Source organism: Nothoprocta perdicaria, unplaced genomic scaffold (genome assembly GCF_003342845.1).
Source record: "Nothoprocta perdicaria isolate Ctin4 unplaced genomic scaffold, notPer1 scaffold_107, whole genome shotgun sequence".
Classification (NCBI taxonomy): domain Eukaryota; kingdom Metazoa; phylum Chordata; class Aves; order Tinamiformes; family Tinamidae; genus Nothoprocta; species Nothoprocta perdicaria.
This window is the reverse complement of record NW_020454172.1, coordinates 2,094,212-2,105,328: the sequence shown is the minus strand read 5'-3', so window position 1 is coordinate 2,105,328 and position 11,117 is coordinate 2,094,212. Positions and strand designations below refer to the sequence as shown.

Genomic DNA, 11,117 nt, shown 5'->3' with positions numbered 1-11,117 from the left:
CGTGTTTCTCAGCAGTGCCAAGGTCCTGCTTAGCCTGTGCTAGGCTGAAGCCGGAGAAGAGGGATGCTTTAACACAGGACGTAACCACGTCGTGCACATGCTGGGGGAGGCTCTTAGGAGTTCAAAGGATTCCCTGTGGATTAGTTACGCATTCACCTCCTAGCAAACCCTTTATTCTGGCATTCCAGATACTTGATTATGTGGAGATGTTGAAAACTCCAAGTCTTGAGCGCTCTGCAGAGGTGTTGCAGGTGTGAGAACCTCGCCGGGCCTCTGTGGAGCGGCGCGGGGCAGAGCTGGTCTGCCTGGCCGCAGTGCTTGGCTGCATGGGGCTGCACTTTGCACGGCCCTTTCAGAGACTGTTTTGTCCATGGGTGGCTATGTATATCCTGCATACATACGTATGTATCCTGGACATGCACTGCTGTGTTCACATACACACACCAGAATGCATCCATTCTATATCAATATGTAGGAAGTACATTCAAAAGTGATTAAATGCTGCCAGATAAGAAAAAACATGGGTTGGGCTGTAATTCCCTAAGTTTTTTTACATATATGCAAATACTTCCCATACTTTTAAAGACACTGTGGAATTCCTGACTGCTGCAGCCCATGGCTTATTTCCTAGCCCATATCTTATCTTATAGCGTGCACCATCTCCCATAAAATGCTGGAGGGGCAGGTTACAGCACCCAGTTCATGCAGCCCATATCTTATACTACAGGTAATATTAACTTAGCAGCTCTGCTGGCTGCTGCTTGCTCTGTACACTTGAAACTGTATGAACCCTTGGCTTGCGGGTGACTTCTATACTGCAGCTGGAACAAGTGGAATCCCAGGACATAACCACCAGCAGTTGTACCCAGACTCAGCCCCAGCCAAACTGTGTTAGCAGGGCTAACGACGTGACTTAATTACACAAGAAAAGCTTGAGTACTCTTAGAGAAAATGACAGAAAGATTTAGAATTTTAAAATCAGCCTAGCAAATCAGTCCCTAAACAAAACAACAAGAAACTTGTTCCAAATTTGTCATTAGTTGATCTCAAATTGCTTTGCTGAGGACTTAAGTGCCATTATGTCCTCTCCAATGTTTTAATGGATGGGGAAACTGAGGCTCAGAGAAGTGAAATATCCTTCTGCACCCCTAGCAGTTACAGCCTTGCACTTGCCGACTTAATTGCTACCAATGAAACCCGATGTTGCCTGGAACGTGGAGCAGCCAAGACGCCTCCCCCGGAGCCACGCGGCACCTGCAACCTGGCGGGCAGAGCCGCGCTGCCGCGCAGAGCGGGGCGCCTTGCGAGGAGGCACCGCGGTGAGGCAGGGACTTCCGTAACGCACTCAGAATGGTCAGAGATCACAGGGAAACAACAGCCCGATTTGCACACAGACAACCCATCTCCCGCCTAGAACATTTCGGCAGTATCGGTAACACGGATGTTTCATAGGTCTTGGCACACAACAAAATTGCTTCTTATATTTATAGAAATAGTGAAAGACGTGGACTCTCCTTACCCCTTCCATGTGGATCCTGGGAGCCGGTGCCAGCCTGTACTGGCTCAGCTGCAGCCCTCTGGGGACCCTCCGGATGGAGGCYGGCGAGGAGAGGAGGCCGGCCCTCTGCATGGAGCCAAACCTGGCGACATTCTGCCCGCAGCGGGCGCCGTCCAGCAGGCGGATGAGCAGCAGGTTGGACGGCAGCTGCTCGATGCTGCAGAGCACCAGCGTGCGGCACTCGGGGCACCGCAGCTCCTTCTGGCACTTGAGGATCCTCTGCAGGCAGGGCTTGCAGAAGGTGTGCTGGCAGGGCAGCACCTTGGCGCTGCCRTCGAGCTTCTCGAAGCACACGGGGCACTCCAGCAGGTCCAGCAGTGCCAGGTCGTCCATTCTCAGTGGGGGACCCCTGTCGCGGACAGAGCCACAGGCGCCCGCATGGCCCCGCTGCTGGAGCAGGCTGGGGTGCCCTCTGAGATCCCGGGCTCCGAAATCCCGGGCTCAGGCAGCCGTCCTGCACGAGGGAGAAGGGAGGAGGAGAAAAACTTGACTGCTACAGTATGCAATATATCCCACCTACATTGCCAAGCAGTGCCTCACGAGCCAATTTGCAAGTGTATACGTTGCGCTCACATCCAATTTGCAGTGAGTCACCCGTGATTCAGTGCAAGCAAGAGCTGTATTCGGGCTCGTGCCAGATGCAGAGGAGACCCAGGTTCTGCTCACCGGGCAGAAAAATCCCTGCAGCGCCCAAGCGGCGCCGCAGCGCGGGCGAGCTGCRGGACGGCGCTCCCCGTCCCTCGCCGTGCTGTCACGAGCTGCCCTTTAGCTTCTCTTTAGCGCTCTCTACTCTGCAGAGTGTAAGTGACAGCGCAGGGCGACGCCGCAGCGCAGGGCGACGCTGCTCCGACAAACATCGCTCCGAACCTGTTTACTCGCAGCTCCGCTTGGAAGCGGTGTGAGCTGTGCGCAGTCCCTCCTACACCTACCCGTCGCCGCGTTTCGACATCAGTCCTAGTTAAGCTTTCTATCTGCCTGTTTTGACAGCAGTTCTATAAAAAGTTATTTAAACATCAATATTATCCTTTTTTACCTGGGAGAGAGACCCGGGGAGAGCTGCAGTGACATCCTCGCCCAGTTGGGCTGCGCCGGCTCGCGGAGYGACCTGCAGATTATTCCTCCCACGGCGTGAAGTCACTCAACCTGTTTAGCTCCTTTCAGAACTGCAAGCTGATTTAAGCTGAAGCATATACAACTCCTGGAGTCAAGTCCTGACTTGCGAAGGCGGCAGCGCCTCGGCGCGCGGACAGGACTCGGCGCTGCGGCACTTTGGCGAGTGCGCTTGTGAGACCTAATGAGAGCCTGGGCACCAGAAGTGTTTCCCATTCCAGCGTCAGAGCAAATGCTGAGCGCACGAAGCCTCCTGCAAGCAGCACAGCGCGTTCACTGCGGCACTCCTGGCTCTCGTAGGGTGCGAGGAGCGGCGCAGTGGAGCGCCCGCCTGCTGAGCGCAGGAGCAGGGCACTGCGGAAGGGGCGAGCGGCGCCGAGCCCGGGGGCTCCGCAGCCTGGCGCTGCGTGGTGCCCTYGCCACCCAGCCCTGGCGCTGCGAGGTGCCCTTGCCACCGCGCCYCGCTCCACAGGGCTCTGCCCGCAGGAAGGGCCTCCCAGCTGCAGGACACAAGGGCAGGGGCTGGAAATGTGGCGGGAAGGGGCTAGGGATTTGTGGGATCCTTCAGTGTCACTGCTGCCGTGGCAGGTCCTGCTTTCCCGCGGAATTCCTGTCTCGCTGCTGTCTCCGCTCRTGCTGATGTGTTGCCTAACAGGAGCAATAAGTAATGCAGGGAAGATCCGAGATATTTTTTCCTTACAACCTCTACCGTATCTCAATTGTGTTTTTACAACACAYGAGCACTGCAGACATCCCGAGCGAGAGGAAACCACTCCACATCCAAATGAGGCTGCTCTATCTGCCGCTTTTATGGCTAATGCCTCATCTGGTATTCGGCACATACCACATTCCTCCCTTCTCTTTCTTTAGCGGATTGTTTGCAGGAGAAACCAGAGGAGCTGGGAATGTGGGTGCTTTGAAACTTCCTCCCCAGCTGCAGAGCGTGATTTTGTTGCAAGCAAGAAGTTTCCTTTTTGAAATGGTGGCTCTTTGGCTATCTGGAAACATTGACAAACATCCCCAGGATAATGCAAAAAACAATTACTGCATCCCGTTTCATCTGAGCTTCCCATTTACCTTGGCATGTCTTTGTAGTCTGTCATATGGTGATTTGTGCTTGGCTGACTGCGTGCAAACTTTTAATGAACGCTCTTGAAAACGCCTTCATCTCGTGTGCGGGCTCTTCTAATGCAATGCCCGGCATAGGCTGTGCTGGCAGCACAGCTTCGGGGATGCTTCTTTTTTATGTTCTCTGCCCTATTTCCATCCCGGGATTAAGACTTATACGTTGTATTTTTATCTGATTAGAAGTGATGTTATGAAATACCTTATGGTTGAGAAATGATAGGAAGTGAAGTTGACGATGGCAGTTGACGCTCAGCGTGATCCAGCTGGCTTTGCAAGCACTCTTGTTTTTTGTGTGGACCTTGCGCCGGAGCCYGTCTGCCTCCGTGCGCTGCAGGGACATGGGGCAGGAGGGGCCACGTGAGGYGTCGCTCCCGCAGCGCCCGCCCCTGCCCAGGTGCCCGGGGCTGCTTCCCGCGGCGGTCCCAGCGGAGCAGGGCCGGCTGCAGCCTCACGGGCCTCTYAGCCCGTGCCCGGTGCCGGTTCCCCCAAGGTGGCGGCTCTTCCAGCCCCGTGTCCGTGCAGGCTYGCAGGCTGCCACGGCTCTTCTTGCCTACAGGAGGGTCCTAAACGGCCTCATGCAGGGAGCCTCGGATCTTGCCTGCAGCCTCCAGTCCCAGTGCAAGCACCAGGATTGCACACTGAGCGTTTGTGTAGCATTTAGCTCTTCAAAGCCCTTTCCAAATGCTAATTCACCCGTGAAGCACCTGCAGGCCAGGCAGCATCCCCGTTTTGTACATGGGGAAGTTCAGGACATGAGGCCGCAGACAAATCCCTGCCCAACTCAGGAGCGAGCGGGCTGTCCGTGTGTGGTAACTCCAGCGGGGTGTCCATGTGCAGCCATGTGTGTACATCCTGGGCTGTGCTTGCGGGGACACGCAGCAGGGATGGCCAGGCCAGCACGGGCTGCAGCGCCCGGCACGAACCCAGCGCCGGGCTGGCGGGAGCCGGCAGGACGTCTGGCCTGTGCCGGGAAGYGGCAGAGCTGGCTCTGCTGTAGCCAGAAAGGGGTCGTCATGGAGCGGGTGGCATCGCCCTGCGCGAGCAGCTGTGGAGAGGGGAGACTGGGGCTGCGGGAGAGCCTGGGGAAGGGGCGAACGGCACCCGCAGCGCCAGCAGCGCTGGGAGCTGCCCCAGGTGAAGGAGCCGCTGCGGCTGCCCCGCGCTCCTGGCAGCCCGGCTGGCTGCGGGGGCTGCTGGAGCCACGCGGAGCCGCCCGCGTGGGCCGGCTGGCCGGGCCTGGCCGCATCCGCTGCGCAGGGCAGCGAGCTGCTCGCGCGCTGCGATAGCTGGGGACAGGTTGCCCCCTGGTGCAGGGAATCCCGGCAGGAAATGCTGCTGCACTCGCTGGCAGCCGCGGCTGCGGCACGGCCATGGCCACAGCTATGGCCTTGGCACCAGCTATGACCACGGCTACGGCCATGACCATGGCCATGACCACAGCCATGGCTACGGCCACAGCCACGACCCTGGTCCTGGTCCTGGCCCCGCGAGGCGGCAGCGCCCGGCCGTGCCTGGCCTGTGTGGCACGCGCAGCCCCTGCGCCTCCCGGCACCTGGCGGCTTCGGCAGCGCTGCCCTTGCTCGCCAGCCCCGCCGGTCCCGGCCCCACCGCTGAGCCCTGGGCTGCGGTGCCGGCTCAGCCCCACTTTGGCAGCCCGGCTGTGCCGACGGTGCCCGTGCCGCACCGGAATGGGCCCTGGCGTGAGCCAGAGTGTGTCTCTGCATCCCGCCCCGGCACCGCGACCGCGGCAGAGCCGCCCCTGCCCGCTGGCGGCCCAGCCCCGCACACGCCGCAGCGCCCGCCGGAGCGGGGCGGGTGGGCAGCCACACAGCCCTGCGCGCCCCTCGCAAACGCTGCTGCAGCTGCTCACGCTGGCATCCCTCGTGGCTGCTTTGAACTTGGCTTCCTCTCCGATTACCTTAATTGGAGCTTGTTTGCTTTGGATTTGAGGGATGTAATGAGGAGTGATTTGTGTCAGACCAGGGCTGCTCCCGCAAGGCCGGCAGCGCGCCCAGGCCCGGCCAGCCCAGCGTCCCCCGCGCGGGCACCGCGGCACCCCCAGCCCCTGCCTGCCCCGGCGCCCTCCTCACCAACACAGCGCACCAAGCTGTTGAGAAGATTCAGCTTTAAAAGCTCTGCCTTCAAACTGTAGTGTGTGGTCCAAGCAGGGTGTAGGCAGAAACCTTGGCTTAAGCCCCACCTGAGGAAACCACATCATTGGGGAAGCAGTTTACTGAGACATGGAAACTCAAAAGGAGAAAGACTGTAACTATTGCTGCATGTGCTTGGTGTAAATAAGCATTACGGGGTCTCCAAGAAGAAGGGAGCACTCACTCTGCTGATGCATTTTGTGCAAAATACACTTTTCATAAACATCCTCTCCATTTCTTTCCATTTGAGAGGAGGGAATAAAAGCCCCAAGCAGATGCAGAGCAGGGCACGGGGAGAGCAAGCAGCTTTGTCAAGAGAGCAGGAAAGTGCCTGTCCAGCAGGTATCGGTTTCCGGGCAGCTGGCAGGAGCTTCACACAACGGCCTGCGGTTACGACGGGGGACACAGGAGACCTGGGTCCAGCCTGCAGGGAAATGAACCGGCCGCAGCACCGACCTGGCGCGGCCGAGCGGGGCAGCTCTGTTTGGCACCCCCTGGTCAGGGTGGTGCGAGTCCTCCTGGCCAGTGGTGCCTTTCAAATCCAGAAAAGCAAAACCAGGCGGGGCCAAGGGCCCCGGGAGCCAGCAGGAATTACAAAGACGGATTGAAAGCCGCAGCGAGGGAAATCTTAATTAGATCTCCTCCAACCTGGAGAGAAACACGTTCGGATTAAAGCGAAATGGAGCTTTGTGCTCTCAGGGCTTCGGAGCGAGAATGGGAGAGGAATAATTCACAGCGGCCGTTTGCGGAGCTGGATTGCTTTTTCTCTGAACTTGTCTTTTTAGCTTTTCACCTTGTCAGAAAACTGAAAAGCTGCTGGTGTGTTTGGGGTGCTTCTTATCGCAGTTTGTAGCAGAAGCATTTTCATGGCTTCAGAGGACAGGCAGTTTCCTAATTTAATCCTTTCCTCCCGAAGTTAACTCCTTTTCTCACCTCATAAGGCAGCCTCTCCACCATTCAGTTAAGATCAGCAAAACTCGCCTCATATTTCACCCCCATAAGTACTTTCTCTTTGTGAATATCTATCAATATTTAACACAGCGGTGTCGGCTTTGCTGTAAGATGAGAGGAGCGACCAGAAACCTTGAATTATGCATTGTGTGGCTGGGAGAGCTTTCTGTGGGACCAAAGCTCTCCTGGCTGAGCTGATTTCCAGGAGCTGCAACTTGAAAAATCATAGCAATGGAAGAGCCTCAGAAGAAGCTCAGTCAAAGGCACGAGGGGAGGCCCCGCAAGGTGAGGTTCAAGATATCCTCAGCCTACAGCGGCCGGGTGCTCAAACAAGTGTTTGAGGACGGCCAGGAGCTGGAGCCGCCCGCCAAGGAGAGCTCCCCGCGCCGCCTCCGCCACTGCTTCGAGCCGCAGGATCCGCTCTGCGGGCTGGGGGCGGCCGCGGAGGCCGGGCTCTGCTCCCCGGCCAAGCTCACTGCCCAGAGCATCAGTATCTTCAAGGAGGACAAGAAGTACAATCTGGCGGGCGCCTCGCGGCTCCTCAGCGACTGCYGCCCCAGCGAGAGTCCCTGCAGGGTGAGTAGCGGCCAGCCGCCGTCTCCACGCCCTGCGGAAGGTGCCATCCAGCGGGGCCCCTTTCCAGCAAACAGCGGCTGCAGGCTCAGCCCTGGGGTGGAGCTCCTGCTGCCCGGGCAGTCCCTGAGAGCGGGGCTGCTGATCCGCACCCGCTCTGCCCCAGCCTGCGGCCGCTGCTCCCTCTGCCGCTGCCGGGGCTGCRTTCGCGGCAGGGCGGTCACCCCGGGGCGGCCTCTGCTCTCCGCGCTCCATGCGATGGCCGTCCGGTTTAGTGGAACGTGCCCGGGCACGGGGAGCGTTTGCCCAGGGACAGGCCACGCGGCTGCTCTTGTCTGCATTGTTAATTTGCTCTGTGTCTTGGGTAACGCTCCTGTGTCCTCCCTCGCTTCCCTAACCATAACCGCTGTGCGTAACCACCCTGCTTTGTGCCAGCATCCAGCAGGGCGCCCGGCTCTGCTCCACACACGAGGCTTCTGCGGGTTCCTGCCGCGGCTCCGCTGGCGCTGCTGGGCCGCTTCTCGCTGYGGACGCCGTGGAGTGAAGCGTGCGTGGGGTGTAAAGCAGCCGGCCGCGAGCCCGGGCTCGCAGGAGGGGAAGGGGCGCCCCGCAGAGCACTGCCGTCAGAAGGGTGCTTGCCGGGCGGGATGGGCTCCCTTGTGCCAGGGGCTGAAGGGAGCTTTCCCACCCGGACGGACACCGAAGCCACACTCAACACTCGGTGCCAAGTCCCTGGCCACCTTCCCGGCCGCTGTGGCTGCCTCCATGGGCCTGCGGCAGGGCCAGCCCGGGCGGGCGCCGAGCGCCGCTCCGCAGCGGGCCCGGGAGCTGCACAGCAGCGGGATGGGGCGGGCGGACGCTCACGACACCCTTCCACAGGCCCCTCCGATTCTAGAGTTCAGCAAGATCATCATCTACACAAACAACCTGAAAATCATCCGGGCACCAATGGACCAGAAAGAGCTGGTGAGAAGAATCATCCAGACTGAGGGAATGAATGACTGGGCCTTCAAGTGCCGGGAAAGCAGAGAGAGAGTTAGTGATGGACACAGAAAAGACGTGGAAACGAAGGCGGCCTGCAGCCAGTACGTGCAGGTGAGAGCGCGGCAGGGGCTCTGCCGAGGCCTCGTGCTTTCCAGGGCAGCCCCGTGCCGGGCCGGCCCGTCGATGCTTCACTAAGGCTGGGGCGAAGCATCGTTTTGCTCCCCTTGCCCTGGGGACGCGGTCGCTGAGCGCTGCCGTGCGCTCACTGCGTGCTCGGCACTCTCACCCCTGCCAGTTCCTTTTCTCCATAGAGGATTTTGCCCAGTTTATTGTCCAGGCTGAGGCCTGTCCGTGAGCCCATCTCCCCGGGGAGGAGGAAGAGGCCGCAGGGGCCCCGCAGCCTGGCCGGGCTGAGCACGGCCGCCTGGCGCCCACACTTCCATCCTGCAGTACCCGTGGCACGGCAGGGACGCGACCCGCCCGCCAGCCCGGGTCGGTGCCCCTGCTCAGAGCCCCACTGAACACGGTTCCGCTCTTGCTCTTCCGCAAGCCTCCTCGCTCTGGAGCAGGGCCCCGTGCGAGGCACCGTGTTAGTGTTGGGAGCGCTGAGGGGCCCTGGGGAGCTCTGCGGGCCCCGCGCGGCTGCTCTAACGCCTCTGCACGCTCTGTTGCAGCGCGGAGCCGCTGAGCGCGCCTGCCCGCAGTGCCGAGGGTCGGGCTCGGCGCCCTGCTCGCTCTGCCACGGCAGCAAGTTCTCCACGCTGGCCAACAGGTTCAAGGAGTCGTACCGGGCGCTGCGCTGCCCCGCGTGCAACGAGAGCGGCCTGCAGCCCTGCCGCATCTGCGCCGCCTGACGCGTCGCGCAGAGCYGCCGCGGCGCCGGCGCGGCCACGGGGCTCTCAGCAGCGCCGGCACCGCGGGAATAACGGGACAGCGGGAGTGACGCCGCCCCAGCAAGGCCCCTGCACGGCGCCTTGCTGGCATCCTGCTGGGAGCCGGGTGTCCTGCCACGAGCCATGCACGCTGTCGGGAGCCGAGCACACTGCCATGAGCTGGGTGTCCCACTGGGAGCCACACACGCTGTCATGACCTGAGGGTCCTGCCCTGGAGCGAATGCCCTGCCACAAGCCGGGTGTCCTGCGCTGGAGCGAGCACCCCGCTGTGAGCTGGGTGTCCTGCCACGAGCCACGCGCTGTCACAGCCCACGCACGCTGCCGTGAGCTGTGCACGCTGTCACAAGCCGGGTGTCCTGCCACGAGCTGCGCGCGCTCCAGGAGGCCCACGAGGCCGCAGTGACCTTGGCGCCGCCCAGCCCCGCAGCCAGCGCTTTGGAGCTGCTGGTGATAGCAACGACAACGGGAACTAACCGCGAAACTGCGGCAATAAACCTAAGGAGCGGTGCATAATGATGGCAAACGGACCGGGGGCGGGGCCAGGGGCGGGGCTGCGCGCGAGGGGCGGGCCCGGGGCCCGAGAGGCGTGGCCGGGGCTGGGGGCGTGGCGAGGGCGCGAGGGGCGGGGCCGGGGCCGTGTGGGGAGCCGCGGGTTCGGGCCCCGGTCTCGCCGCGGTGCCGCTGCAGAGCGGTACCGGTACCGGTACCGGTGCGGGGGCCCTTCGAGCGGCAGGTGGCATCCCGCCGCCCGCTGCCCTTGGAGCCGCCTGCAGGGCCCCGTTTCCCGGCGAGCTGCAGAGGGGCGCAGAGCTGCCCGGGCCGGGGCCGCKCCCCGCGCCCTGCTGGGCCGGGGCCGGTGCCGGTGCCGGTGCCGGCCCGGGGCTCCCCGCCCTGCCGCACGTGTCGTCCCGTCCCGCAGCCCCGGGCAGCCCGAGGGGACGGGCCCGCAGGCCGGGCCAGGTCCGGGGGAGCGCTCAGGTACCGGCTGGTCTGTGCTTAGCTAAACGTGTCTGTGCAGAAGCACTCGGTACTTACTGATCTTTATCGTGGAAAGCGAGCTGCACGGGACACTCTTTTTTTTTTGTAATTTACCTTTATTCCCAACCACTCTCTTCCCAGCCCAATAAGCTTGCTCCGCTGCAGGAAACCCAGGCTGCTGCTGTTGGAACACTTGGGGAACCGAGCCTGCAATTTAGGGGGAGATTTATGGACACAGCTCTCTGGTTTGCGCGATTGGGCCCTGAATGGATAATGGAATTACYGCAGCGCAGCCGTGGAGCGGCTGGCGCGGAGACGCCTCCCAGCCCTGCCGGGATCAGCGCGGGAACYGGGCGCTTCTTTCTAACCAATGTTCCCTCCGCAGCTAGAAAAAGCAGCAGAGCTGCATGGCAGAGCAGCCTGCTCTGGAGTTAGGGGTCTCCSTAGCTCAGATCCAAGATTTCCTAAAGGAAAATCAGGATTTTATAGCAGCTAGCATTGCATGTCATAATTGCGCTGCCTGAACTCAGTCCTAAAATGCAATTCTCCCATCTTTGCTCTTGCTTCATATTCTTGTTTATCTGTGATTATTTCTGAGCTGATGTCTCGAATTTCGGATGTCTGATCTGTGCCTTCTGAACACACTGGGTTGTAATCCCTTACCAAACCCTTCTGCAAATGAATGCTGAGAGAATAACACTAATTATTAATATGCCCATAGCATGTTGCAACATAAACGCAGTAATCCTTGTACAGTGTCTTGATAAGGCACGCGTTCTTAAAGGCTGTAGA

General features: G+C 60.5%; 2 protein-coding genes across 2 annotated transcripts in view; one reads left to right on the top strand and one right to left on the bottom strand.

Moving 5' to 3' along the window:
• The window catches only part of SH3RF2 (SH3 domain containing ring finger 2), a 38,766-nt gene extending 36,875 nt beyond the window's left edge, over positions 1–1,891 (bottom strand). The window contains exon 1 of the mRNA XM_026046263.1: positions 1,520–1,891. Within this exon, the coding sequence (XP_025902048.1) occupies positions 1,520–1,891 (372 nt within the window). The remainder of the gene's footprint in view (positions 1–1,519) is intronic.
• Positions 1,892–7,128: 5,237 nt separating this feature from the next.
• Positions 7,129–9,308, top strand: GRXCR2 (glutaredoxin and cysteine rich domain containing 2). The gene is made up of 3 exons (XM_026045685.1): positions 7,129–7,473; positions 8,350–8,565; positions 9,129–9,308. Exons 1-3 carry the CDS (start codon positions 7,129–7,131, stop codon positions 9,306–9,308), a joined length of 741 nt encoding a protein of 246 aa, XP_025901470.1.
• Positions 9,309–11,117: the final 1,809 nt, after the last annotated feature.